General features: G+C 73.4%; 3 protein-coding genes across 4 annotated transcripts; all 3 read left to right on the forward strand.

Moving 5' to 3' along the window:
- Positions 1-525: 525 nt before the first annotated feature.
- On the forward strand, positions 526-5,065 carry LGI3 (leucine rich repeat LGI family member 3). The gene is made up of 8 exons (XM_026122405.2): positions 526-869; positions 1,820-1,891; positions 1,998-2,069; positions 2,199-2,270; positions 2,384-2,455; positions 2,738-2,907; positions 2,981-3,145; positions 3,252-5,065. The coding sequence occupies exons 1-8, from the start codon at positions 658-660 to the stop codon at positions 4,067-4,069; spliced, it is 1,653 nt and encodes a 550-aa protein (XP_025978190.2). The 5' UTR covers positions 526-657; the 3' UTR covers positions 4,070-5,065.
- A 1,407-nt stretch (positions 5,066-6,472) lies between these two features.
- Positions 6,473-11,767, forward strand: REEP4 (receptor accessory protein 4). Of its 2 annotated transcripts, none has more exons than XM_064497705.1 (8): positions 6,473-6,800; positions 9,028-9,100; positions 9,183-9,259; positions 9,574-9,694; positions 9,897-10,010; positions 10,338-10,470; positions 10,661-10,830; positions 10,915-11,767. In XM_064497705.1, exons 1-8 carry the CDS (start codon positions 6,478-6,480, stop codon positions 10,978-10,980), a joined length of 1,077 nt encoding a protein of 358 aa, XP_064353775.1. In that variant the 5' UTR covers positions 6,473-6,477; the 3' UTR covers positions 10,981-11,767. The 2 variants fall into 2 exon arrangements, with proteins under 2 accessions (XP_064353775.1, XP_064353776.1); XM_064497706.1 differs by lacking the exon at positions 6,473-6,800 and adding an exon at positions 7,160-7,530.
- Positions 11,768-19,997: 8,230 nt separating this feature from the next.
- Positions 19,998-27,055, forward strand: HR (HR lysine demethylase and nuclear receptor corepressor). The gene is made up of 18 exons (XM_064497798.1): positions 19,998-20,844; positions 21,109-21,958; positions 22,263-22,443; positions 22,866-23,095; positions 23,281-23,430; positions 23,605-23,691; positions 23,779-23,912; positions 24,064-24,127; positions 24,227-24,390; positions 24,472-24,687; positions 24,766-24,937; positions 25,385-25,457; positions 25,541-25,671; positions 25,760-25,867; positions 25,944-26,083; positions 26,159-26,335; positions 26,703-26,822; positions 26,914-27,055. The coding sequence occupies exons 1-18, from the start codon at positions 20,062-20,064 to the stop codon at positions 26,974-26,976; spliced, it is 3,843 nt and encodes a 1,280-aa protein (XP_064353868.1). The 5' UTR covers positions 19,998-20,061; the 3' UTR covers positions 26,977-27,055.
- The last annotated feature ends 275 nt before the right edge of the window (positions 27,056-27,330 follow it).

Raw genomic sequence — 27,330 nt, forward strand, 5'->3', positions numbered from 1 at the left:
AACCCCGGGGTCAGTCCTGCCGCCACCAGCTCCCGGAGCTCGCTCCTGCCTTGCACCGCGGCCCCGGCCCCCTTGGCAGCTGGGGCCCCCCCGCGCCGGCGGAGGCCGGGCTCCGCGCAGCTGGCTGGGCGCATTGTTGGCCGGCGGCGCGGTGCCTGGGACGGGGCCGGGCGCCCAGCGCCAGCCGGCAGCGATGAGCTCAGCACCGCGCCGGCACGCTGCGAGGCCGGGATGGGAGGGCCAGGGTGTTGTCACCCCCGCAAAGCCCTGGGCCGGCCCCTGCCCGAGCCCCCCAGCCCCATCGCCCGCCCCACGGCCGGCGGCCGCCCCTCGGCGCGCATCCCCCTGCTCGCACGCCTGCCTGCTGGCAGGACCCGCGTCCCCGAGGCCCAGGCACGGATGCCCGTGCTGTCACTCAGCCGCATCCCTCCCTCCCTCCCTCCGTCCCTCCTCCCCGCAGCACAGCAGCATGGGGCTCTGCAGAGCGGCGGGTCGGACGCCGGCAGCCTCCGCCGCCACCATCGCTCCCCCTGAGCACTAACGGCTCCGGGGAAAGGGGAGCGGAAGGGCTCCGCTGCGGCTGCCGGGCTGCGGGGCAGGATTGCACAGCACGATCTGCAGGGCGCAGGGGGGAAGGAGGAGGGCTCGGCCGGTGCGATGGGGCTGCACCGGGGAACAAGGGCGCCCAGGGGCCGAGGCTGTGCTTTCCTCCTGCTCCTAGCCTTGGCCTGCCTCTGGCTGCCCACAGATGGCCGGCGGCCCCCCCGGCCGCCCCCCTGCCCCCCGAGCTGCTCCTGCACCCGCGACACAGCCTTCTGCGTGGACTCCAAGGCCATCCCCAGAAACCTGCCCCCCGAGGTCATCTCGCTGTGAGTACCCCGGTGGCACGGGGACAGGGACGGGGAGCAGGTCACATCCCTGGGGTGGCAGGGCCAGCCCGGTGCTTTGTGCTGCATTGGGGGCACACGGTGGGCGCCGTGGGGTGCGGCCGCATGCGGGACCTGCTGCAGGGAGCAGAGCTCCGAGCAGGGTGGGGACGCCGCGGGCTCATGCCCCCCCGTCCGGCCGTCCCACGGCGGTGGCAGGTCTCCTTCCTCCCGCAGCCATTCATCAGCGACAGATGGAGCAGGGCTGCAGCCTCACCCGGCTGCCGTGACCTTGGGGACCGGCGCCCCAAGGGGAGGAGGCTGGCAGGCACCAATGCAGTCCCTGGGGACACAAGGGCACAGCGGAGTGAGAGTGTGTACGTGTGCGTGTGCAGGTGCGTGTGCACGGCTGCGGGTGCGTGTGTGCGTGTGCATCTGCATGTGTGCGTGTGCATCTGCATGTGTGCGTGCATGCACGCGTGCCTGTGCCTGCGTGGACGTGTGTGTGTGTGCACTCGGGTGCGGACGTGCCGCAGCCCAGGAGCGGGGTTTGCCTGCTGCGTCCGGGGAAGTGCGTGCACCCCGGCAGCCGTGTGCTCGTGCCGGGCGGGATCCTGCTGCTGGGGGTTTTCGCAGCGCTGCCGCAGGTCCCGGGCAGGCACGGGGTGCGTGCAGATCCCTGTGCCAGCCCTGGCGGCCTGGTGCGGATCCAGGCGCCTCATCCCCTCCGTGCCAGCCCCGGCACGCAGCATCGCTCGGGCAGGCGCAGAGCGGAGCCCTTCTCCCCGGGGCTGCACGCTGCGTCCTGCCCCGCGCGGCATCCTCTCCCGAAACAGCCTGGGGCGCTCCGGCGGCCAGCACGTCAGCGGGCTGTGGGGACGGCGTGAAGGGCACCGCGTCGGCAAGGACGACCCCCCCGGCCCCGTGGCCCTGAGGTCCCGTCTCGCCCGCAGGACCATGGTGAACGCAGCCTTCACGGAGATCCGCGAGGCAGCCTTCGCTCACATCCCCTCGCTGCAGTTCCTGTAGGTCTCCGCACCGCCACCGCGGTGTCCCCCGGCACCCCGCGCCCCTCGCGCCCCTCGCGCCCTGGCCGGCCGCGGTGCTGACGGCTCCCCCCTCTCTCCGCAGCCTGCTGAACTCCAACAAGCTCACGCTCATCGGGGACAGCGCCTTCGCCGGGCTCTCGCACCTGCAGTACCTGTGCGTGGCTGGCCGCCCTCGCCGCTTCGGGGGGCACGGGGTGGGCGGTGGCGGCGGGGGCTGCTCAGGGGATGCACCGGGGATGCCGAGGGCCGGGGCGCCCGTGCCAGCATCTCCTCCCGCCCCCAGGTTCATCGAGAACAACGACATCCAGGCGCTGGCCAAGGGCACCTTCCGCGGGCTCAAGTCCCTGACCCACCTGTGAGTAGCGGGGGTCCCGCGCTCCCCGCTCCCCGGCCCGGCCCCGCTTTGCAGGCGCGTCCCCCGCCGCAGCCGGGCTGGCTCTCCGCCACGGCCCCTCTCCTCTCCCCTAGGTCTCTGGCCAACAACAACCTGCAGACGCTGCCCAGGGACCTCTTCAAGCCGCTGGACATCCTGAGCGACCTGTAAGGCCCCCGAGCCTGGTGTCACCGGCCCTGGGCATGGCTGGGCACCGGGCTGGGAGGGTGAAGGGGCACCAAGCCCCAGCGGCTGGGCTGGGCTGGACCCCTGCGCTCCCCCCTCGGCTGGCGGCCACCCTTCCCTCTCCCCCGCGACGCGGCTCAGCCCTGGCTCAGGGCGTCCTTGAGCGCCCGGCTCGGGGTTCAGGCACGCTCCTCCGCTTGCTCGGGGCTGCTCGGGGCAGGGGTGGGGGGTGACGCCGTGCCGTCTCGCGTGCCCCCCGCCAGGGACCTCCGGGGCAACGCGCTGGCCTGCGACTGCAAGATCAAGTGGCTGGTGGAGTGGATGGAGAGCACCAACACCACGGTCCCCCCCGTCTTCTGCAGCAGCCCCGGGCAGCGGCAGGGCCAGCGCATCCGCGACCTGGCGCTCAGCGACTTCGAGTGCATCACCACGGGTAAGGGGCCGCGGGCCGGCGCGCCGCCGGGGCCTGGGGACGCCGGGGCCCTCACGCCCGCCTCTGCCCGCAGACTTCGTGGTGCACCAGGTCCTGCCCTTCCAGGCGGTGTCGGCCGAGCCCTTCACCTACGCCAGCGACCTCTACGTGGCCCTGGCCCAGCCCGGCGCCAGCAGCTGCGCCGTCCTCAAGTGGGACTACGTGGAGCGCAAGCTGCGCGACTTCGACCGCATCCCCGGTAAGGCGCCCGGGGGATCCCGGGAGCTCCCTCCCCGCTGCGGGTCCCCGTCCCCCGCGATTCGGGGAGGGCCCGGCCCCGCGCGTGACGTCCCCCCGCCCGGCAGCTCACTCGGCGGTGCACTGCAAGCCCATCGTGGCCCAGGGCCAGCTCTACGTGGTGGTGGCACAGCTCTTCGGGGGCTCCTACATCTACCGCTGGGACACCACCGTGGACAAGTTCATCAAGATCCAGGACATCGACAGCCAGAAGACCCGCAAGCCCAACGACATCGAGGCCTTCCAGATCGACGGCGACTGGTACTTCGTCATCGCCGACAGCTCCAAGGCGGGCTCCACCAGCCTCTACCGCCTCAGCCAGAACGGCTTCTACTCCCACCAGGCCCTGCACGCCTGGCACCGCGACACCGACGTGGAGTACGTGGAGAACGAGGGCAAGCCCCGGCTCATCATCTCCAGCAGCTCCCAGGCGCCCGTCATCTACCAGTGGAACCGCTCGCAGAAGCAGTTCAGCCCGCAGGGCGAGGTGGGCGAGATGCTGGACGTGCAGATGGTCAAGCACTTCAGGGTCAAGAGGGACCAATTCCTCTGCCTCAGCCGCTACATCGGCGACTCCAAGGTGGTGCGCTGGGAAGGGCCGCGCTTCGTGGAGCTGCAGACGCTGCCCTCCCGCGGCTCCATGGTCATGCAGCCCTTCTCCGTGGAGCAGCGCCAGTACATGGCCCTGGGCAGTGACTTCTCCTTCACCCACGTCTACCTGTGGGAAGAGGAGAAGCAGAAGTTTGTCAAGTTCCAGGAGCTGTCGGTGCAGGCGCCCCGGGCTTTCCGCTACGTGCCCGCCTCCGACGTGCAGCTCCTGCTGGCGCCCAGCTTCAAGGCCAACACGCTGGTCTACCGGCACGTGGTGGTGGACCTCAGCCTGTAGTGGGGGGAGACCCAGGGGCCCCATGCTGCCCTGCCGGGGCTCTGCCCTGGCTCTCACACGGGCGCCGGCCCCGGCCCCTTCCTCCAGAGACCTGCTGCCGCCCGCGGCGGGGCTGCACCAGCCCACCAGCCCCTTCCCTCCTGCCTGCGCGGACCCTGCCCGGTGACACGGCCTGGTGTGAGCGCCCGCCGCCTGCTCCTACACCCGTCCCGGCCCCTGTAGTCACCCGCCTAAACCGCCTGCCCTGCTGAGCCACCGCGGGGCAGGGCCGAGCCCCCGTGCCTGGCTGCGGGAGGGGGGGAGGCAGCCACGGGCCTCGGTTTCCCTGGGAGGGACAGCAGCCCTGCGGCATTGCCAGGGCCCCCATTCACCGTGTCCGCCCCACCCGGGAGCCCGTGGGACGCTGGAGGACGGGGCCAGGACAGCCCTCGCTCTGCACCCCGATGCCCTCGGGGGACTGCGGTGCTGGCAGGGCAGGCGAGGGGGAGCGGGGGCCCGTGGCTCTGCCTGCCCTGGCCTGGGGCAGGAGCTGGAGGCTTGTGGCAGGCTGCTGCGCTGGGTCTGGGGGCACAGCTGGGGGGCGAGGAGCCGGGTACTGAGGCTGGTGGGATGCTCCGGGCTGCTGGGGTGCTCCCGGGCTCGTGGGGTGCCCCCAGGCTGGCGGGGTGCTCTGAGGCGGATAGGATGCTCCAAGGCCAGTGGGATGCTCCGAGGCGGATAGGATGCTCCAAGGCCAGTGGGATGCTCCAAGGCCAGTGGGATGCTCCGAGGCAGATAGGATGCTCTGAGGCAGATAGGATGCTCCGAGGCGGATAGGATGCTCCGAGGCAGCGCTGCCACCCGCAGCAGTGGGGCTCGGCCCGGCCGCCCTGCTCCCGGCCCCTCTCCCCGCACGTGCAGCAGCCCCCCACCCCGCTCCCGGGCGGGGGCTGCCGTGCCCCCCGCAGCCGAGGTGTACGCGCCCTGCAGAAACGCTCCCACAATAAACACACTGTGACCCCCTGCCGCGTCTGCCCGCGGGGGCTGGCGTCGCCGTCCCGGGCGCCGCGGTCCGGGAGCCCAGCTGAGGCCGGGAGGGGACACGCTGCCCTCCCAGGGTCCTCCAGGCCTTGCGTGCTGCTTCACGGGGGGCTGGAGGCAGGTGGGGCTGGGGCAGGAGGTGGGATGGGAGACAGGGGCTGGGGGGGCAGCGACCGGCGCCAGGGCCGCGCTGCCCCTGCTCTGCGCCCTCTCCTTACACCGAGGGTGCTCTGCGCTGTCCCGTGCGTGCGGGAGCGGCCAGCGAGGCGCCTCCGGAGCTGTGCCGTGTCCCGGGGAAGGGCGGATTCGGGGCGGCCCCGGAGGGGAGAGCGGGGCCGTCCCAGCCGGCGCAGGGCAGGGCTGCCCCCCCGGGCTGCGTCACCCCTCCTGCTCAGCCACCCGGCAGGTTCTCCGGAGCCATATCCATGTCCCGTGGGGATATAAATATGCATGTGAAAAACCACCAATTAAGCACACAAATGAAGAGCTTCTCAAAGGCAACCGGCGCCCCAGGGCGCAGCGGGCCTTGGGAAGGCGGCTGTCCTGGCCGGTCGCAGGGCCTGAGCGCCGTGCCCTCCCCGGGCAGCCGCAGTGCTGCCAGGTTCAGCAGCGAGGACCCGGAGTCCTGCTCCGGTCCCAAGCAGGGGGAAGAGCTTCTGTTTTCTCCGGAGCATCTTGCAATGATCCACGCCTGCTCCAGAGTCCCGGCCCCGGCTCAGCCGCACGCCTGAGTCGTTGCTGGAGGTCGAGCGCACGCGCAAGCCCGGCTGCGGAGCACCGGGGAGTGCATCTCCCTGGCACCCGATCGGGAGCGGCTGAGGCTAAACACCACTGAATCAGCACGGTCAGGGCGGCGCCTGCACGGCCACATCTGCTCCCGGCCTGACTTCCTTGACGTGACCCGAAAACACCCTCATCTCCACCCCGGCCCCCGGCTCCCGGAGTCCTGGGATCCCTGGAGGCCGGGCCTGGCCCTTTTGACCCCATTACCCCAGCGGGCTGTGCCAGCCCACGCGCACCGCGGCCCTGCAGCGTGCACGTGCCACGGGGCATGCACCCCGCGTGGGTGTCACGAAAACACCCACCCGAACATGCTTTACTACAAAAAGAATTCCCCACGGCAGGTCACCCGAGGGGCACCTGGGTCCTTCCCTGCCTTTCTTGTGCACTTGATGCTTTTAAAATGAGAAAGCAGCCATTTCGAGGGGCACGGGCACGGGCACGGGCACGGGCACGGGCACGGGCACGGGCACGGGCACGGGCACGGGCACGGGCACGGGCACGGGCAGCCTGGGCCCACCTCTCCGCTCTCCGGGCGCTACCCCTTTAAGAGCCGGCGTGGCCCTTTTAAGAGCGGCGGCGCGGGCCCGGCGCGGCCGTTGGGGCGCATGCGCGGTCCGCGGGGGCGGCGCGGCGCTGGAACGTTGCAACATTCAAGTTGTTACATTCGCTTCCGGCCGCCGCCGCGGGGGGTCCGGGGGGTCCCGGCGGGTCCCGGCGCCGCCCCCCCCCCCGCCGCTCCCCGCCTCCAGGCGGCCCCCGCAGCGCCCCGGCCGTGCCGCCCCCCTCCCCCGGGGGAGGGGGGGCCCGGGCGCTCCCTGCCGCCCGTCTCCGCCCGGTGGCGGGGGGCTCCGGCCGCCGCCGGAGGCAGCGAGGCGGGAGCCCCCTCCGCCGGCACCATGGTGTCCTGGATGCTCAGCCGCGTGGTCGTGTGAGTAGGGCTGCCCCGGGGGATTGGGGGGGGGTCCCGCCGCCGCCCGCCGCCGCGATGCCCATACAAGTCCAGGCAGCGGGTCCCCCCCCCGCGGGGCCGCCTGCCGCTGGCGGGCGGTGCCCGGGCCCCCGCGGGCGGGGCGGCCCTTGGGATCGGCTCCCCCCGTCCCCCGAGGGCGGTTCCCGGCCGGGGTCCCGGGCTCCCCCCCGAGGGCGAGCGGCGGGGCAGCGCGCCCCGGCCCAGGTAGCCGCGAGGACTTTGGCTCGGCTGCCGGAGCTCGTGACCGTCACGCTGCCGAGGGGCTCGGCCGGGGCGGGGGGCTGAGCTGCCTCCCCGGGGGAGATGCTAAAGGGCAGGCCGGCGTTCTGAAGAGCTCTTGCCTCTGGATCTCTTCTGCTTTGCTAAATATTTAGATTAGAGGTGACAGCTGAGCAGCGTCTTCAGCACGGTGCGTTTCGTGGGAGCCCGTCTGGGGCTGCCCCATGTGGTCTCCGCCACCCTTGGCAGAAGTAACCCGTGCTGGCACGTGGCCACGGTTCCCCCCGGTGCCCTGTGCCGAAAAACGGGCCGGATTCCTGCCTCGCTGTGGCTTTCCTCTCCTTCCTGGCAGGACGGCTCCCCTCGGCGCTGGGCAGGCCTTGCCGCGCATCTGCAGGCAGCGGCACGCTTGCTCGTCCCGGCTGGCGGGTGCCCCGGGAGCGCCCGGCGCTGCTCCACGCGGGCCCGGGTGCGTAGCCTCCCGGCAGCTTCCTGGGGGCTGCACGCTTCAGCACGTGCTGCCGCCTCTGACGCAGAGAGAAACGGGCCGCAGCTTGCTGAGATGGGGGCCACGGGGCTGGCTGGGCTGGGGTGGCATCTGAGCAGCGGTGTTTTGGGGGAGAGAAGCAGGCTCTCGTTGCCTGCGAGAGCCCCGTGGGCAAGTGAACGGAGCCGTGGGCCCGCTGCCGTCCCTGCCGGGCGCTGGGGGAGGCTCTCTGCCGACCCCGGGGCAGACCTGGGCACGCGGAGGTCAGCGGGGGACTTGTGCGGACGTCTGCCCGGGTGGACGGCTTTGATCCGGCCTGGAGCTGGGCGTGGAAGGAGTTGGCGTGGAGGGAGCTGCTGGCAGAGGGCCTGGGCTGCGTTTGCCTGGGGGCAACCCGGAGACCTTTTAGAAATGCAGGAGTGTCCTGAAAGCATCCTGAGCCCTTGGGTTTAGGGCTCCGCTTCCTGCACTTCCAGGAGGAGAGCCAGCCTGCCCGGGGCTCTGCTGAGCCTGCTGGGTCTCTGCTGTCGGTGTTGCTGGCGGGGGGCTGTAACTCTGCAGGACCGTTTGCTCCCTGGCGAGTCCCCGGCTCTGCGGGAAGAGCTGGGTGAGCTGTGGCCAGCTGGGCTGAGCGGCAGGAGCCGAGCGTGCCGGAGGAATTCCCCGAGGGGAGAGGGAGTCCTCGCAGCCCCCAGGCTGGGCGGCGGGGCGGGTGGCACGTAGGCTTGGAGAGTGGCGCAGGCACCTCTGGTGTCCTCCAAAGTCGGGGTCTGGGGGGACCCTGGGCCCGGCGCAGCCCCTTCTGCCCGTGCGAGGCTGTGCGGTGGTTTGGTGGCTTCCCTGGTGGTTTGGTGACTTTCCTGTACGTGCCTGCCACCAGGGCGGGAGCGGCTGAGTCACCGGCCGCACGGAGCGTGTTTACGGGTGGTGTGTGTCCTGGGGAGGGGGTGTGCTCCGGGGACAGCTGGGCACCGCGTGCGGGGGGGGGGGGGGGATCAGCTGTGTTTGGCCATGCCAGGGTGCTGCTCTGGCACTGATGGTGCCCGTGGGGCCGATGTCCCCTTTAGAAGGGGCTGAGCCCCCCCCCGGCAAGCTGGGGGCCGGGGAAGGCTTGGAGGGCTGTTGCCTGCACACTGCCTGCAGCCGAGCAGGAGCTGAGCCTGCGCCGCGGTTCCTGCCGTGCTGCCGCTGCTGCTCCGACAGGTTGGGCCGGTCCCGGCGGAGGTGGGAGGTGGGCCCGCCCGGGCGAGCTCGCGGGGGCGACGGCATGCTGGCGGGCCACCGGCCGGCTCTGCGCCGCGGCTCCACGCTGGCGCCGTCCCTTGTCCCCGCGGCTCTGAGGTCCGACCCGCTGGCCAGCATGGTGCTGGAGGGGATCAAGGCCAAGCTGTGGAGACGGGGCAGGCAGCTGTGCTACTCCCTGCTGGTGCTGCTCTACATGTGGTGGCCCGCGTGCCTCACGCCCCCCCTCCGTTACAGGCTGGTCTTCGGCATGCTGTATCCTGCCTATGCTTCCTACAAGGCCGTGAAGACCAAAAACATCCGGGAATACGTGAGTATGAGGGACGTGGTGCCCGCGCAGCCGGGTCCTTCTGCTCCTTCCCGGGGCTGACGGGCCTGCCTGCTTCCCGCAGGTGCGCTGGATGATGTACTGGATCGTGTTTGCGATCTTCATGGCCACGGAGACCTTCACTGACATATTTATTTCCTGGTAAGGTTGGCGCGTGGTCGCTGCAGCGCCGGCGCTCCGGAGAGTGGTGGGAGCGGGTCTGGGAGGATCCCTGTGTCCTGGGGTCACCTGTGCTGTGGGGCAGGCGGCTGCCTGCCTCCTGCGTGCTGGGAGAGGAGCACAGACTCCCTCGGGTGCCTGCCCAGCACCTGGGTCTGTGCCAGCCCCCACAGCCTGCCGCGGGGTCGCCAGGCCTGATGCTGCAGTGAGAGGCACCATCCCCCTGGCACGAGAGCAGCAGGTGCCTTTGGAGCCCCTGGCACCTTCTCACCACCGTGTCCTCCCCTCTCTGGCAGGTTTCCCTTCTACTACGAGATCAAGATGGCCTTCGTCATCTGGCTGCTCTCCCCCTACACCAGAGGAGCCAGCCTGCTGTACCGCAAAATCGTGCACCCCACGCTGTCCCGCAAAGAGCAGGTAATGGGTGCCTGGCTCTCCTGGGCCCTGCACGCCGCGGGGAGGGGGCCGGGGGGCAGCGAGGAGCTCGGCTCGCTGGGCAGGACCCCCGGCTCAGAGCTGTGTGCTGGGGGAGCCGTGGGGCAGGGCCGGCCGTGGGTCGCGGGGCCGGATTCGTCCCTGAGGCTGTGCGCGCTTAGCACCGCGGCGGTTGTCTCGGCAGGAGATCGACACGTACATCGTCCAGGCCAAGGAGCGCACCTACGCGACCATGGTGCGCTTTGGCAAGAAGGGCCTCAACATAGCAGCCACGGCCGCGGTGCAGGCGGCCGCCAAGGTACCGGGCGCGTGGGGCTGAGCTGGGACCGGGCGCGCAGGGCCGAGCTGCGGGGGCAGATCTGGTTTTCTGTGGGTGCTTCAGCCCCGGGGATCCCGGCAGGAAACTGCTGCCCCATGTCGTTCAAGGCTGCTCTTCTGCTCGCCTTTCCTGTTCTCCCGGTGTGTCGGCCCGGCCTCCCACCTGGGGCCCTGCCCCGCGGGACTGCGTCGCCCTGGGCCGCCGGCACCCGGTCCTGCGTGCGGGCACCCCAGGGCCTTGGGTCTGTCCCCGTGGCTCGTTTCCATCCTTTCTGCGCCTCCTGCACTGTCTCTTCTCCCCGGACAGAGCCAGGGCGCCCTGGCCGGGCGGCTGCGCAGCTTCAGCATGCAGGACCTGCGATCCATCCCGGACGAGGCCCCCGTGCATTACCGGGACCCCCTGTACCTGGAGGAGCCAGAGGGCCAGGGGCAGCCGCTGGGTGAGCGAGGAGGGTGGCCCGGGGGGGCTGGGATCGGCGTGCTCCCACGGAGCCGGTCCTTGGCCGGCTCCGACCTGGCTTGGGTCAGCAGGAGGCTCGAGCGAGGCCCCGTGGGGAGGGATAGGGGCAGCTATGGCCACGGGGCAGGGGCTGCCGTGCCAGGAGCCGTCCCGTGACCCCTGTCCCTCAGGCTACCGCGTGGCTGCGGCTGCCCGGCAGTGCGAGAGTGACACGGACGAGGAGGAGTGCTGGTCGGACTCGCCGGTCTTGCCCAAGGCCGTGTCCCACGGCAGGGACCCCAAGCCGCTCTCCAGGAGCCAGAGCCTGCGCACGGTGAAGAAGAAGCCGCAGAGCAAAGAGGTAACGGCCGGGGGCCGCGGGACTGTCGGCGTGGGGCCACCCCAATATTGAGCGGGACGTGAGCCCCTCTCTCTCCCCGTGCAGGGCTCCTCCCGCCTGCTGCGTGCCCGGATCAGGAGGAAGGCAGCTCAGCAGGACCAGGACAGTTAGTGCCCTTGGGGCGGCCCTTTGCCAGGAGTCTTAACCTGAGTTTGCTGCTGCAGCACGAGGAGGGAGCCACGGTTTGTGCGTCCTTGGGCCCCGCGGCCGCTCCCTCCCGCGTGCCTCACGCTGGGCGGCCGGGGAGGGGGTTCCCTGCCACTTTACACTGTAAATATCTCGTTGTTTGCCCTTTGCCTCTTCCTGGCTGCTCTGTACATCCAGGGAGTTATCTGGCTGCTAATCGAGCCCAGCTGCTTTGCAGAGGGAGGGCAGGTCTGTCCTGAAACTTTCTGACCCTGACGTGGCCCCGAGGCCCTTCCCAGCTGTGCCCCCTCCCCGAGCATTGCTGCTGCGGGCCGGCACCGGCGCCTCTCCCGCTGCGCCCTGGGCTGGCTCGTGTGCCGGGGGAGCGGTGCCACGCGGGGAGTGATGCCACGCAGGGTCCCAGCCCTCACCCTCTCCTCCGCCCTGGTGAACACTAAGGGCTCTGCTGGGAAGCCGTGTCCTTGTCTCGGTGTCCCTTTGGGGCCCTGCTCTCCTGCCACTGTGTTGCCTTACTCCCTGTGTCCCTCTCCTCCGGAGAGACGTGCCTTGTCCCATCTGTCCTCTGTGAAGCCAAAGGCGCAGCCCGCGCTGTCCTGGCCGTGCCGGCAGCCCCGGCTGCCCTGCGTCCTCCTCACTTGAAAGCGGAGCACCAGTGCTGCCCGCGGGCTGCCCGCACCACGCGGCTCTCCACCTTTTCCTCTCCCAGACAGGAGTTTTGTACATGGACAATAAACCTTATTTCAGACTTTCAGACACGGGCATTGCTTCGGTGCTGCGCCCCTCGCCTGGGAGCTGGGGCTGCACGGGGGGCTGGCGCAGGGCATGTGGGCAGCGTGGCCGTGGGATGCGAGGGGCAGAGCGAGCGCTCGATCCAGGCTGGGGTGTGGGGACTGCGGCTGGGGGCCATGTCTCGGCCTCTCGCTGCAGTACCACCATTCCCATGGCGTGGCAGCAGCAGGGCTGCTGACAGCGAGGTCCCCGTCCTGGCTGCCAGCCCCGGCTTGTCCTCGTGGCCTGGCCGGGACCGGCAGCCCTCTCCCTGCCGGGACTCCCCCCGGGCACCGCACTCCTCTTGCTCCTCTCCCTCAGGGCCTTCAGCCCTGCCTGAGTGGGGACATGGGACAGCAAAGCCGCCCGGGGCTGGAGCAGGGTGGCATGAGGTGACCAGCTTGTGTTATATCTCGTGCCCCCGGGAGCCCTCCTGTCCCCCCGTGCCCTGCTCCGCAGCATCAGTCCCCTCGCTCCCAATCCTTCCTGCCTCACCCTTCGGGCCAATGTTATTTTTAAACCCTGGCGGCTCTCTGTGTTCCTGGGGCTCTGTGCGCGGGGCGGAGGGTTTCCGTCCTTCCCCGGAGCCCATGTCCGCGCCCCAGGTGGGGGGCGGCCGCGTGGGGCCGGAGCCAGGGCTGGGGGGTTGCCGCGGGGCAGGCAGGGGAGCTGGGGCAGATTAGGCGGAGGTGGCTGGATTAGCTGTGTAAAACTGTCTCAGAGACGATTACTTAAAGCAGCAGAGAAGGAAGGCTGGGTGGGGCCAGGGGAAGGGCCGGGGGTTGCCCGTAATCCTGCTAAAGCCGCTTAGGCAGCATGGTTCCTCCGAGGATACAGCCCGGCGCGGGATGCGGGGCCGGCTGCCCTGGGCGGGGTGCAGACCCCCATGGGTGCGGGACAGGGCTGCGGAGCTGGGTGCTGGGTTGTCATGGGGTCCCAGGCTGCCCGGGGGGAGCACAGGGCCCCCCTGGTGCCTGACTCCTCTTAGGGCAAGCGTTGTGCTCCCGCTGCGGGGGAAACCCAGGAGGTGCTGGAGCTGCTCCTTTGGCGGCTGCATCCCAGGCGGGCGGCTGCCCCGGGGCTGCCGCGACCCGCCGTGCTCCCGAGGGCAGCGCAGCCCCTCCGGTGCCAGCCGCCGATCCCAGCTGTGTCAGCGCGGGCCTGTGCCAGGTTGCAGTCAGCAAAGCCGTAATCTCCCTCCGCTGGCAGGGCCCCAGCGGTGCAATTATGTGGCTGACCTGAGCTCGCCCGTCCGCTGCCAAGGGCCTCGCCGGCCCGCAGCCCGCGCCGGGCCCAGGGGATGCGGGGCTGGGCGGCAACGCAGCGTGCCCCCCGCCTTGCTGCGGTGCAGGTCGCTCTGCCCCGGGGCAGTGTGCAGGGACCCCGGCCCGGGGGCAGCCGGAGGAGCCCAGCGCCACGCACTCCCCGCACCGGGGTCGCGGGAGGCCACGTAAGCCGGGCAGCCGGGGCCGCTCGCCTCCCCCTAATCAGCTTCGCCGCGCGCTCGCCGAGGCACCGCATTAGCGGGAGCCGGGTCAGGGCACCGGCCTCGGGCTCGCCTGCTCCCGCGGCCCCCGGCTGCCCCGCGCGCCACTCCTGCGGCTTCCCTGCCCTCCTGGCTGTCGGTGCGGGATTGCAGGGCGGGCGGCAGCCCGGAGCGCCGCGAGCCCTTCCGTTGGCACCGGCAAACGTCAGGGCTCGGGCGGGCGTGCGGCGGGGGCTGCCGGGCCGGCACGGCCGAGGGCGCGGGGGCTGCCTGTGCCTTTGGCTCTGCCAGCATCAGTGCCGGTCCCCGGGCTGGCCCGCGTGCCAGGGCGCTGCAGGGGCAGGTGAGGAGCTTGTCGTTAACCGCCTCTGCCGGCCGGACCTCCGCGGGCGCTGGGCATGGGAGGTGACAGCGGTGCTGTCCCGTGCACCCCGGGGGCACCCAGACTTGGCAGCCTCCTCCCTGCGCATCCCGCTGCGCTGCCGGGCACCGGCTGAGCCCCACGGCACGGGCTCCCCTCCGCCGGGTGCCGTACAGCCCCGGCGAGCACCGAGCAGGCTGCTTTGAGGGTCCCCCCCCCCGCGGCCCCCGGGAGCCTCGGCCCTGCCCCTCACCGTGGCGGTTGGGCCTCCCCCGCGCCGCGGCCCCCCTCCCGCTGGGGCGCCTGAGTCAGCTGCTGCCGCCCGGAGCCATGTGAGGCCGCGCACACATGGCTCCCGGCGCTGCGCGCGGCTGTATTTTTAGCAGACGGTATCAAAAGCATAATTATGTCTGTTGTTTAAACGCAGCCTCTTTTCTGGCAGCCCCGAGAGTTTTCAGCTGCCTCCCGACGCAGAGGGCAAGGAGGCACCATGCAACGCGCCGGCCCCCGCTGCCGGGGGCTGCCCGGGGGCTCGGCGGGGCCGGGGCTGAGCCCCGGTGCCCGGCAGGTAAGGGTTCGCCCCTCGCTGCCTGGCAGAGCCCCTCGCCTCGTCCCCTTTGACCGCCACAAGCGAGCCCTGCCCTGGGGCTGGCACCCCCGCAGGCGAGGAGGAGGAGGGTGGGGGGCGAAGGCGCGGGAGCAGGCGTCTCGCTGCCGTGGGCGATGCTGCCCGGCACGCGGGGGTGCTGGGGGCCGTGGCCAGGCAGTCGCTGGGCCCCCGGGAGCGCGGCGGGCGCAGGAGGGAGGCCCCGGCGGAGGGTGCGAGATCCTGGTCACTCCCAGGTAGGTGCTGGCTGGTCCCCCCCCCCCCCGGCACCCCCCCCGGCACCGGGCTGAGCCTTCGGCCCCGGGATGAGCTTTTAATTACATCCAGGTGCTTGAAGCCGGTTGCTGCCGCTCAGCTCCGTGAGCAGGAGTCCCTGGCAGGCAGGCGCGTTGCGGGGGGAGGGAGGGGGTGGCACGGGAGCCGGGCGAGGAGGGGGGCTGCCCACGCAGCCGTGCCCCCGCGCACAGGGCACTCCGGGACGCCCAGCCTCGGGCACCCACCCCTGCCGCTGCCCTTCCCCGGTGTGGGCCGGGGGAAGCAAGGATGCAGGGAAGGGGGGATGCAGGGAAAGAGAGATGCAGGGAAAGGGAGATGTGGGGGGGATGCAGGGAGGGGGAGATGCAGGGCGGGGATGCCGGTCCCTTTGGATGGGGACGAGCTGCTTTGCACACCACAGTGCTCTGCCCTTTCCCAGCCTCGACCTTCAGGGCACGCAGCATCCGAGCGCTGCCCGGGGAAGGCAGAGGAAAGGGGTGAGACCTGCGGCCGTGCCCGCTGCAGGGAGGCAGCGAGGTCGGGAGGAGCAAGCCGGGACTCCTGGGTCCTGCGGGTTCGTGGTTAGGGCAGGGAGGGGCGGTTCTGCCGGGACTCCCAGTGCTGCGAGGGTGCAACCCCGGCGCGCCCTGCTTGGAGCCTGGGTGCCAGGACGCCTGGGTCCCTGCTGCTGGGAAGCGACCAGCGCGTGGGAGCCGCGGGGCGCATGGGGGGAGCGCGGCACGGCACGGCACGGCACGGCATGGGGGTCAGCGCAGCAGCCGGGACGCCCCGGGCTCCCTGGGTGGCCGTGGGAACCGCCGGCGCAGAGCGGGATCAGCGGCGCTCACTCACCTCCCGGGGGCCGGGGGCGATGGGGGCCGGGGGCCGCGGGGCGCGGGAGCGTGCGGGCCGGCTCCCGGAGCGGCTGCCCAGGCCGCGGCGCGCAGGGGCCGGGGCCGGGGCCGGAGGGGAGCGCAGGCTGCCAGCGCAGTTGGGCTGTGGCCCTAATTCCCAGAAAGCTACTCGTGTGGGAGTGAGTGTCCTCCCGTGCCCTCCGCGCCGCGGCAGCCTCCAGACTCCTGAAGGTTTGACGTTTTTAAGCACCGGGTGCAGATTAGCGAAAGCTCTCTCGGCCATCTCGCCCGGTGCGGGGCGGGGGGAGCGGGCCGCCTTCCTCGCCGGCACCCTCGCCTTCCTCACCTGCGCCCGGCCGCCTTCCTGCAGCGGCGGCAGGTAGGTGCACGCCGGCTGCGCAGGGCTCCGTGCCGGGGCTGGAGCTGCTGGCAGGGCTGGGAGGAATCCGGAGCTGGCAGGAGGAGGAGGAGGAGGAGGAGGAGGAAGGGCAGGGGCTCCAGGGAGGCAGGGGCAGAGGGAGCCGGAGGGGCTCTGGGCCAGCCGGGGAGGGGGCATGTCGAGTCTGTTTTGCATGAGAAAAAGGCTGGATTTCGGCTGCTTTTCCAGCCGGAGGCAGGCTGCTGGCAGGTCCTGGGGCGGGGGGGCCGTGCCGCAGGGCGCCGCGGGGCCCCCGGGGGCTCAGTGCCAGCCCGGGCAGGGCAGAGCCGGTGGGGCAGGGGACGGGGGTGCCGGGCAGGTCCGGTCGGGCTCCTCGGCGGCTGGGGCTGCCCCGGCGTCAGCGGGCAGAGCGGGTGGTGGGACGCCAGCGAGCCTTTGCACGAGGCCCCCCCTCCGTCCCGGTCCCCCAGCAGTGCTGGGGAGTCGCTGTCCCCCCGCCTGCCGCGGCCTCCCTGTCCATGAACCGGGGACCGTGCGGGGACGGTGCCCCTCGGCCCCGCGTCCTCGCAGCGTCGCCCCATCCTCCAGCGCCGAGCGGGGCAGCAATGCCAAGGTTTCTAATTCGGGCGCTTCCGGCCTCCCGCTGCGCGCTGCTGGCCGGCGTTTGGCTCGTGGCTGTGCGGAGTTCCTCCGCTCGTCCGAGGGGAAGGCCGGGAAGCCCGGAGCGGGCCTGGGGCAGGCCGTGCCAAGCCGCCAAGGCAGCCCCCCCCTCGGGGGTTCTCCCTGAATGGAGCCCGAGCTGGCAGGATTCGAGCTGGTCCTGGATGGATCCCAGCGCCGGGGCTGGATCCCCCCGCAGCACCTGGGGGATCCTCTCCGGGGTCATCCCGGGATGCTGGCGCCCGGCGGGACCCCAGCCAGAGCCAGCCAGACACGGGGCACGGAGGCCGCGGAGGGGCCCAGTGCTCCGGGAGCCGTCTGCCCCCGCGGGAGACGGCAGGGAGAGGGGAAGAGCGAGCTGCTCTTTCAGCACCTTCTCATCCCGGGAAGGAAGGGCTCGCCCATGCCGCCAGCCCTGTCTGCTCCCCTCCCTGTTCCCTGGCACCCACGAGCCCCGCGCCGGCTGGGAGCCAGGTGCCAGCAGCGGCCCCGGAGCTGAGCCGCTGGCATGGGGGCAAAACCGCCTCGCTCGGGGAGCAACGGGTCCCGCACAGACCCGCGCGTGCCCCAGCGGGAGCATTGCTTCGCTGCAATAAATGCCACGAGGCCATGGGCGATTGCAAAGGGACCTCGCTGTCGTCCCGCTCCGTCCCGCGCGGCAGCACCGGCAAGGGTTAACCCGCAGCTCCCGCTCGCGACGGGGCCAGACCGCGCGGCAGCTGCCGAGCTGTAACGGAGCCCGTGGTCTGATGTTAATCACGCTGCCGGGCTCACGCGGCCGCGGCCTGCCGTCACCCCGCGCGGCCCGATGCCCCGCGGGCTGCCCGGCGCGGTGGGCGTGCGTGCGTGCCTGCGCGGCGCAGCGGGGCCGGGGAGGCTGTGCGGCGCGGTGCGGGTTTATGTAACGCGGGAGCGGGGTGCTCCCGGGACACGCACGCACACGTGCGTTATGTAAAGCCGGCCGGCGCCTCCGGCAGCAGCCCCGCGGCTCCCCAGCGGAGGTGCCAGCCCCGGCGCTCGGCCTGTGGGGCTCTGGCGTGGCGGTGCTGGGGGGGGGGGGGGTCCGCCCGACCTGCTGCCTCCCGGCCTGGCCGCAGCCGAAGCAGCTCCCTGGGGATCGGGTGTAAGCTGTAGCCGCTCGCGGGGGAGCGGAGGCCTTGTGCATATGGATGTGCGCCGGTGCGTCTTGCTGCTCGGAGGTATCCGGGTTGGGGAGCTGGGGGCTGCGGCCGGGGGGGACAGCTAGCGCGTGGGTGCAGTGTGGGGGGCATTGCAGTGGGCATCGGCTGGCGGGGGGTCCCGCCTGCGCCGGGGTGGTAGGTGCTGGCTCTCGCCTGGCGGGCTGCAGGGCACGATCTGGCCGTGTGTGCAAGCTGGTGGCATGGGGGAACCAGCCCCGGACACCCCCAGCCCTGCAACACCCGTGCCCCCCTCTCCCTCGCCAGCAGCATCCTCCTCCCGCACGGCTTCCCTCGGCGCTTGGCGAGCCAGCAGCACCCGGCCGCCCGCCGTGCCGGCCTCGAGCCCTGCGCTAAGCCCGCGGCAGCCGCAGCATCCCGTCCACGGCGCCCTGCCTCCCCTTGCGGGCTCCGGAGCCGGAGGAGACCGTCTGCCCGGAGAGGCAGAGGAGCTCTGCCTTCCTCCCGGGCGGCTGTGAGAGCAGCAACTGGGGCGGGGGCTTTTGCACGGCAAAGCAGCAATGGGGACGGTGACCCGGTGCTTATGAACTACCCGGCGTCTGGGCAGAGCTGGTGGGGTTGCGTCCTGCTGGCTCGAGGCGGAGGATGAGCTGGGGCTGGTGGCTTTGCCCGCCGTCGGGACGAGCTCTCGGCCGCGGTCCCGCCGGAGACGGCGCGGCACTCTGCGTCGGGCACGCCGCCGCCCGTCCCCCCGGCGCTTGGCCCCTCTCCAGGCGGCATTTCTCCCGCTCCGGTTTCGCACGCGGCACGCGGCCGAGGCCGGGCGCAGCCGGCGTCTTTCGTCGGGAGCGGGGCGGCTCGGCCGCGCCGGGAAACAAAGGGCGCTTTCTTGGCGCGGCGGCGGGGGAGCACACCTGCCCGCCTTGGCACGGCTGCCCCACGCGCGGTGCCCCCGGGGCTGGGCGGCCCGCCGGCGTCGGCGTCACCAACCGGGGCTGCCGCCGCTGCCGTGCCAGTCGCTGCGGGAGCCCTCGGCAGCCGGGCGCAGAGCCGCTCGCCGCGTGCCGCCGCCGCCGAAGGGGCTCGCTGCCGGTGCCGGCACCGTTCCCGCGGGTCGCTCTCCCCCTCCGCCCGAGCGCGGCGCGGGACCCCCCGCTCCGAGGACGCTAGGGAGGAGCACGGACATCCCCAGGCCAATGGATCAGAAAACCCAGCTGCAGAGTTCGGAGAAGAACATCCCACGGGCGACGCGGGCGGCTTTCTGCCTCCTCCAGATCCCGGAGCCCGACCCCTTCAGCCTGTGGGTCTAGGTGCTCCCCGCCGCCCGGCTTCGCCTCTCCGGGCCCCGGTGCTGGTGCGGAGCCGCCCCGCGCGGAGCTGCTCCTCCGCCCAGCTGCGCTGAGCCTGCCGCGGAGCGCGCCGGGGGCCGGATGGAGCGACCCTGAGCCGCCCCAGGTAGAGAGCTCGGTGGGGACGGGGGACGCCGCGGGCTGCGTGTCGGGGGCTCCTCGACGGCATTTCGAGCATCCTGCACCCCAGGGTGCCCCCGACAGCTCTGCTCCACGCCCCAGCAGGGAGCAGGGAACGGGGACGCGGCCATCGCCGGTGCCAGCAGCCGGGTCTGGAGCGGGTGCCATGCTCCCTCCCCGGCGGGCAGCCAGGACCTTGATGTCCTGCGGCCGCGGGAGGTGACGGGGCCATGCGCCAGGCTCGGTACCCAGCCCGGGCACAGCCTCCCGCCCGGCCTCGCGCGCCCCTGTCCCGCCCCGTCCTGCTTTTGCAGCCGCGGCTCGGTGCCTGCTCCCTCCTTGCCTTGCCCCCGGCCCGTCCGGCCGTGCCAGCCTTCGCGCCACGGGAAGGGGGTCCGGAGGGCAGGGGTTGCTTTTGCTGTGTGAGCGCGGGATGCAGCCGCCGGCCTCCGGGAAGCGGCTCCGGAGCGTGCGCGCGTGTGGCCCGGGTCCCGGGGGAGCGCTAATCCGGCAAATCTCCCCAGGCATCCCTCCCGGGAGGGGCCTCTCGGCAGCGGGGAGCCGCGCTCCCCCCGCGCAGCCAGCCCGCCTGGGAAGCGGCGCCCGGCCCTGGCCGGAGGCGAATGCCTGCGCGGGGCACGGCCGCGCCACGCCGGGTGCCAGCGGCGGGCGCGGGGCCAGGCTGGGTGTGGAGGTGTGCCGCGGCCGCCGGCCCCGCGGGGCTGGGCGCAGGGGGCCCGGCCGGCGTGGGAGCCGCTCTGCGGCCACGTGCCCGCCCCGATGGTGCTCGCCGGGAGCCGGGTGCCTCCTCCTCGGGGCACCGCGGTCTCCCACCGAGCATGGGAGGATGGAGCTGGGGGGGGGGGGCAGCAGCCCCCCATGCTCACGTGCCCCGGTTTCCCCCTTCGGAAACCGCGTGGGGCTGGCTCCGGGCACCAGCAGCATGGGAACGGCACCGAGTGCCCCCCACCCTGCCCGGGGTCCGTGTCCCCTCACGCCGTGCTCTCTGCCCCCAGGGTCGGGCCTGCCCGGGGCGGTGCTGAGCACCCCATGAGCGGCGCAGAGGCATGGCCAGCGACGCCGGCATGGGGGAGGCCCTGCTGCGCTGGAGGAGACCCCAGGACGCCGGCCAGGACGCCCGGGTGATGGAGAGCAGCGGGGAGCTGGGACTTGTGGCCCCGGGCTACGGCCCCGGGCTGGAGGCGGAGACGGGGCACCCCTGGAGGGGCTCCGAGGGGGGCCCGGAGCCCGGCGGCAGGCTGGGCTGCCCCTACCCGCCGGCGTGCGCGCGGGACGCCCTGTGCCGCCCGCCCCGCGGCCCCAAGGACGGCACCGAGCTGCAGCCACGGCCGGAGCCCCGTGACGGCGAGCCCCGGGCGGGCTGGGCCGAGCCGGGCAAGGAGCGCCGGGGGCCGCGGTGGCCCGAGGCCGTGCTGGCCACGCCGCTGGCCCTCTACAGCCACGCGTACCGCCGCTACCCGCTGCACTTCGCCGGGCCGGAGAGCCAGCGCCCCGGCAAGCCCCGGTGCCTCGCCGAGCCCGCCGGTGCCGCAGGGGACGGCGACCCCCCGGCTTTCCGTCACTGCCCCTTCCTCGTGGAAGCCCAGCTGGCCGAGCATGGCCCCTTCCTCGTGTCCCCGCTGCTGCCGGTGGAGCCGGTGTACGGCGGTGGGCTGGGCGGCGCGGTGCCAGACAGCACCGGGGCACTGGGCGCCGGGGGCTACCCCGCTGCCGACTGGCACCTGGGGCCCTACGTGCCGTCCTGGGGGCCGCCGCTCTACCTGAGCCCCCCGCCGCGGCGCAAGGCCGCCCCGGCCCCCTTCGACAGCCCCTCCAGCTCAGGGAACACGGTGAGCGCCGGCGCCGGGGCGCGGAGCATCCTCCGGGCCGCGGGAACGCAGGCGGCGCGGCTGCCGGGCGCTGCGGGAAGCGGGGACAGCGGGCTCTGCTCCCTCCCGGGTGGCGCGGGGGGAAACTGAGGCAGCCCCGGGGGCCCCCCCACCTCGTGATGGTGCTGTGGGAGGCGCGACGGGGTCCCCGCGGAGGGCAGCGGCCGGGATGGCGCCTGCGCCTGGGTGATGCCGGCTTTAACAGCCCCCTCTCCTCCCCTCCAGGAGTTTTACCCGAAAAAAGACCCCGGGTTGCACCTCCTGGCCGAGGACCACGTGCAATCGCAGCTGCTCGGCAGGGGGACGATGGGGCAGGACGGCGACGGGGAGCCGCCGGGCGCCGCGTGGAGGGATGGCAGAGCCAGTGCCTGCCCGGCGGCACCCGATCCCGATGCCCCTGCCGGCACCGGCCACGCGGGACCCCCGCTCTTCTCGCTGCAGCCCAGCGTGCCGGGGGGCTCCTGGGCCGGCCCGCGGCCCCCCGCCGCGGATTTCCCCCCGGAGCCGGCGCCGGGCAGGCCCTCCAAGCCCCGAGCCGAGAGCCTCCCGTACCAAAGCCTGGCGCCCGGCTCGCCGGCGGGCCCGCGGGAGCCCGACCCGTCGCCTCTGCTCAGCGCCGGGCCCTACCCGCCGGCCCTTTCCACCGCGGAGCCGCCGCCGGCGTGCCTCTGCGCTGCGCCGGGCCGCCAGCGGTGCCCGGGCCGCCGGGCGTTCGGCCCCTCGGCCACCCCGGCCGCGGCAGCACCGGGGCCGGACGGCGAGGCGGCTCTGGGCGCCCCGGGGTGCCGCTTCCCCGGCCCGCCCAGCCACCCGGCCAAGCTGAAGCAGACGTGGCTGACGCGCCACTCGGAGCAGTGCTCGCCGCGCGGCAAGGCGCTCCGGAGGGAGGCTCCCGAGGCGCCCGCCGACGGCAAGCGCTCGGCCAAGCGGCCGCACGGCGACGGGCCCCGGGGTGCCGGTGACGGTGCCGGCGCTGCCAAGCGGGGGGCGAAGGCTGCGGACCGTGCGGGCGCTGCGTGCGCCCCGGAGAGCCCGCCGGTCCCGGAGGAGAGGAAGACAGAGCTGGGGGAGGCAGGTAAGGCCACCCCGGCAGTGCCGGTGGCAGCGTGGGAAGATTTGCGTCCCGGTTCCCGTGCCGCCCGGTGGGAGGGGGCACGTGAGAGCGCGGGGGGGGGCCGGGGGGGCTCGGGGCTGAGCTGGCCGAGCGCTCCTCGGGGAGGTGCCGCACGTCGGACGTGACCCCCGGAGATCTCCCAGCCCTACTTTCCAGCCCTACTTTCTGGCCTAGTTTCTGGATCTGTCGCGGTCCTCACGGGCCGGGTGGGCAGCGCGCGCCTGCACCGGGCCAGGCACCCACCCCTGCCTCCCGCCCTCCCCAGGAGCGCGGGGCCGCGCGGGCCCCCGGGGGCGGCGGCGCCTGCAGAGCGTGCCCTGCACGGCCCTGCCCGCCGGCATCCCGCGGTGCTGCGCCTGCGCCGCCCGCGCCCAGCCCGGCCCCGGGGCCCACGGCGAGGACGACGACCCCCCCGAGAGCGCCTGCAGGCTGCTGCACTTCCGCAGGTGAGCGGGCGGGCACCGGGGGCGGCGGGGGCTCGTTTGGCCGCGAATAAAGCTGATCGCGCTGTCGGAGAAGGGCTCGGACCCGGCTAGCTAAGGGCCCGTTGGCAGCCAGCCTTGGCACGATGCTCTGTGTCGGCCGCGGGCACAGGCACAGCCAGGCTGAGCACGAGCAAAGCTCGTGACAGTGGTTGCCCCCGCTTTTGGCCAGGACCGGCGTTTTGGCTCGGTGCTGCTTAGGGGGAAGGTGCTGCCAGGCTGTGCTGTGCCCAGGGTGGGCCCTGGCCGCGTCCCGGGGCTCTGCAGCCCCCTCCAAGAGCGTGCACGCAGCACCCTGCTCTGCAGCCCTGCTCGGAGCCTGCAGTCCCGCCGCCAGTGCGCCCCGTCGGTCCCGCGCCCGGCTGAAGCGCCCGTCCCCTGCGCAGGTTCGCCTTCGGGGCCGGCGGGGAGCTGAGCGTGGATGGCTTTTGCACCCTGGACGACGCGGAGGGGGAGATGCTGCACCTGGAGGTCGCCGGCCGGGAGAGACGGAGCGAGAGCGCCGGCAGCAGCCTCTGCCTGGCCAAGTACCTGCTGTCGGTGCTGGGCGACCCTTTCTGCGAGGCTGTGCGGCGAGACAGGGAGGCTTGGCCGGGAACCCGCGGGGGCCACGAGCGTGAGTGGGGACGGGGGGGCCGCGCTCGGATCCGGGGGGCACTGGGGGCTGTGGGGACGGGATGGTTCCTGACGCCCCTCCTCGCCCGCTCCGGACCGCGCGCCTCGGACGTCTGCGTTCCCGGAGGGACGCCCGGGCTGCGGGCTCGGAGGCGGAGGGCAGGCTGACGGCTGGCTCTGCCGCAGGGGTGACGGCCTGGCGGCGCGGGGAAGGAGCCCCCCAGCTCTGCGACGCCTGCCAGCGCGGCCTCTTCAACTCCCACTGGAGCTGCGCCAGATGTGGGTTCCAGCTGTGCCCCGACTGCCACCGCGGCAGGAGGCAGGAGGCCGGCCAAGGTAGGAGCCGGGGGTCCCGGGGGGCCTGCAAGCCCCAGCGCCCCAGCTGAGCCCCGTCGGGGTGCTCGGAGGGGCACAGAGACCCCGGAGGGCTCCGGGAGGCAGGCGGTGGTGCCGGGGGGTGCAAACCCCCTGGGCTTTGCTTTTAGTGAAAGCACCCTCTCTGTGTTGCAGAGGATGCGGCACGGCCGGCCGAGTGCATCCCTGGGCAAGACCACGACGCCGGCTCCCTCGTCCCCACGCAGTTCGTCCCCACCCACGGTGAGCGCCCCGGCCCCCGCTCGCCACCCCCCCACCCCGCGGGGCGGCCGCCGAGCGGGGCGCTGAGCCGCCTCTCGCCGTCCCCAGTGCTCGCCGAGCTCTGGAGGCTGCTGCACGAGGTCCGGGCCAGGTTCGACATCAAGTCGCGCTGCCCCTGCGGGATGGGCGCCGCGGACGGGGGGCCGGCGGAGGCGGCGGGGGGCAGGCAGGTACGAGGGGCCGTGCCGCGGGCAGCGGGGCTCCGGCAGAGCCCGCCGGCGGGTGCCCGGGAGCGAAAGCCTGGGGAGAGGGATGCGGAGGGGAGGGCTCGGACCCACGCGGGATGCCCGCCTGGACCGCTGGCTTGGGGTGTTTCAGGAGAAGCTGGGGGAGGAGATGCCGCCTCTCCAGCCCAGCAGCAACGGCGAAGCGGATGCATCCAGGCCCATCAAGGAAGGTAGGGCCGGCGGCTCCGGGGATGCTGCGCCACGTGTCCTGGCGATGCCGGGCATGGAGGGCAGCCCCGAGCCGCCTCTCCGCCCTCGCCTCCGAGCAGAGAGCCCCGAGCCGGGGCCGCGCTCACCGGGGGGGCCGGCGCCGCGGGGGCCCGTGCAGACCGCCACGCTCTGCGACCTCCTCACCTCCACCGCCGTCAAGCTGTGCCTGGGGCACGCCGGCGTGCGCATGGCCTTCGCGCCCGTCTCGCCCGCCCTGCCCAGCGTGAGTACCGCGCTCGGCGCGCCCCGCGGCACCCGCCGGGACCGGGACCGGGCCAGGCTGACCGGGTGCCCTCGTCCGCAGGACGCCCACCTCACCAGCATCCTGGACAGCATCATCGCCCGCGTGGTGGAGAGGAAGATCCAGGAGCGGCGGGCGGGCGGCGAGCCGAGCGGCCCCGGCATCGCCGAGCCCCCGCCCTCCCACTGCCTGCTGGCGCCCGGCGGGCTGCTCTGGCTGCTCGACCCCAACCACGCCACCAACTACCGCCTCTTCCAGGAGCACTGGCGGCAGGGCCAGGTGAGCCCCGGGGCCGCGGCCCCCCCGCCTGCCCACCTGCGCCGAGCCGCGCCGTGACCCCCCCGGCTGCCCCGGCAGCCCGTGCTGGTCTCAGGGCTGCAGAAGACGCTGGACGGGCGCCTGTGGGGGCCGGAGTCGCTCCGGGCGGCCGGCGGCGAGCAGGAGCTGGAGGCAGTGGACCTGCGGGCACAGCCGGGCCGCGTGAGGATCAGCAGCAAGGCGTTTTGGGACGGCTTCGCCGCCAGTGCCGGTAAGCAGCCGAGCGCCGGCTGGAGGGTCAGCATCCTGGGGCCGGGGGGGTGAGCATCCCAGGGCCGGAGGGTCAGCATCCTGGGGCTGGTGGGGGGAGACTGCATGATGCTCAGTGCCCGGCATGCAATGAGTCTTCCGGGCTGCAGAGCCAGCTCAACACCTAGCATGCAACGAGTTTGCCGGGTCTCAGCCCCATCTCAGTGCCGAGCACGCCGAAATTGCATCTGGCCCCTGTCTGGCTCAGCCTCTCCTGCCAGCCAGGCTGCCCCGCCGGAGGGTCTGGCCTCTCTGTGCTGCGAGGAATAACCCCCCACGGGTGTCGGTGGAGTGGGCGCCAGGGGCCCGAGCTCCTGCACATCGCCTGCCCCGAGCACGAGGGGCCGGGGAGGCTTGGGGCCGGCCCTGGGCGCGGGGCCGTGCAGTGAGACCGCTCTCCTCCCCGCAGCCTGCCCCGAGCCGGAGCGCGGCGGCGACCTGCTGAAGCTGGAGCGCGGCTTCGGCGACATGCAGCTGTGCCGGTGGGTGCCGGCGGGGGGGCCGCGGCGTGCCGGGGCCGCGCGCCCGGGGCCGCGCCGGTGCCAGCGCCCCGTGTGTCCCGCAGGGCCGCCAACCTGCGCGCCAGCCTGCCGCTGCTCGAGTACTGCGGGCCGCACGGCCGCCTCAACCTGGCCTCCTACCTGCGGGGCGAGCGGGGCCGCCGCTGGCTGCATCCCCGCATCTGCGTGGCCTACGGTGAGCCCGGCCCCCGGGTGCCGCCGGGGGGGTGGGGGGGTCCGGCTTGCCCCCCCCCCCGCAGCAACCCCCTGCTCCCTCTGCGCAGGCGTGCGCCCCGAGGACAGGACCATCGGGACCAAAAACCTGACGGTGGAGGCGGCCGACTCCGTCAGCGTGCTGGTGCACGCCGGGGCATCGCCGCCCGACCGGCCGGGTAGGGCTGGTGGGGGGCCGGGGGCTGCCGGCACGGTCCCCCCGCCCCGGCCCGCTCACTGCCGCTGCGCCCGCAGGGCTGCTGCTGCGAGCCGCGGAGGACGGCGTGGCCGTGCCGCTGCAGGAGCGCCTCGGGGACGCCCGCAGCCGCCCCGGCGCCCTGTGGCACATCTTCCGCGCCGAGGACGCCGGCCGCATCCGCGACTTCTTGCAAAAGGTGGGTGCTGCCGTTGTCATCGTGCCCGCCGCGGCCCCCCGCCGCCCCCGGCCCCGCTCACCGCGGCCCCCCCAGGCCTGCCGGGAGCAGCAGCGGGACGGGGCGGCCCAGGCGGAGCCCGGCGCCCGCCGCAGCCGCTACCTGGACCTCTCGCTGCGGAGGCGGCTGCGCGAGGAGTGCGGCGTCAGCGGCTGGACGCTCCTGCAGTTCCTCGGCGACGCCGTGCTGGTGCCCGCGGGGGCTCCCCACCAGGTAGGACGCTGCTCTGCACCTCGTCGCGGGGTGCCGGGGGTCCCGGTGCTGCCCGGGGGGCCGGGGGGGGGGGGCGTTTATTGGGGTTACAGTGACTGGGAATGGTGCAATGCTGGAAAACCCAGATGTGCCCGCCTGGGGAAGCTTGCACGAGGGATGCATGACCTCGCATGAGGGATGCGTGACCTCACATGAGGGATGCATGACTTCGCACGAGGGATGCATGACCTCGCATGAGGGATATGTGCCCTCGCACAAGGGATGCCGCCCCTTCCCGGTCGTGCCACGGGCCGGGGAGGTCCCGGCATCGCCGTCCCCGCGTGCCGCCGTCCCCACGGGCTGCTGACGCCGGCGGCGCTCGGGGCAGGTGCAGACCCTCACCGGCACCGTCAGCGTGGAGCAGCGGTTCCTCTCGCCGGAGAACGCCGCCCGCCTCAGGGACCACAGCACCGGCCCCGCCGGGGCCGCACGCCGCCTCCGGGCGCAGGTGGGGGGCTAGCGCCCGCGGGGACGGGGACGGGGACGGGGACGGGGACGGGGGCGCGGCGGGGCTGAGCCCGGCTTTGCTCCCCTTGCAGATGGACGGCATGATCTTCTCGGCGGTGCGCGAGGCCGTGGGCGTCCTGCAAGGCTGCAAGTAGGCGGCTGGAGCCGGCCGCGGCGGGGAGCGCGGTGCAGCGCGGCGCGGCGTGGCACGGTGCCCGGCGCTGCCGCCGGCCGGCCGGGGGGCCCGGGGCGCCGCGCCGGGGAAATAAACGTGTCTGCAGCGTGCCCGGAGCCACGGGCCCACGTGCCGCCTCGCCGTCCCGCACCGCCCTGGCCTCTCCCTGCCCCGGACATGGCGGGGGGGCTCGGACACGGGGTCCCTTCAGCCGGCTGGGGAGGGCAGCGAGGGTGGTTCATGCGGGGAGAGGGTGCATGGGGGGAGGGCACGAGGCTCTCGCAGCCCTGGGCACCAGTCATCAGTGAAATGAGTCTGGCACGGTCTCAGGCCG

Source organism: Dromaius novaehollandiae, chromosome 26 (genome assembly GCF_036370855.1).
Source record: "Dromaius novaehollandiae isolate bDroNov1 chromosome 26, bDroNov1.hap1, whole genome shotgun sequence".
Taxonomy (NCBI): Eukaryota; Metazoa; Chordata; class Aves; order Casuariiformes; family Dromaiidae; genus Dromaius; species Dromaius novaehollandiae.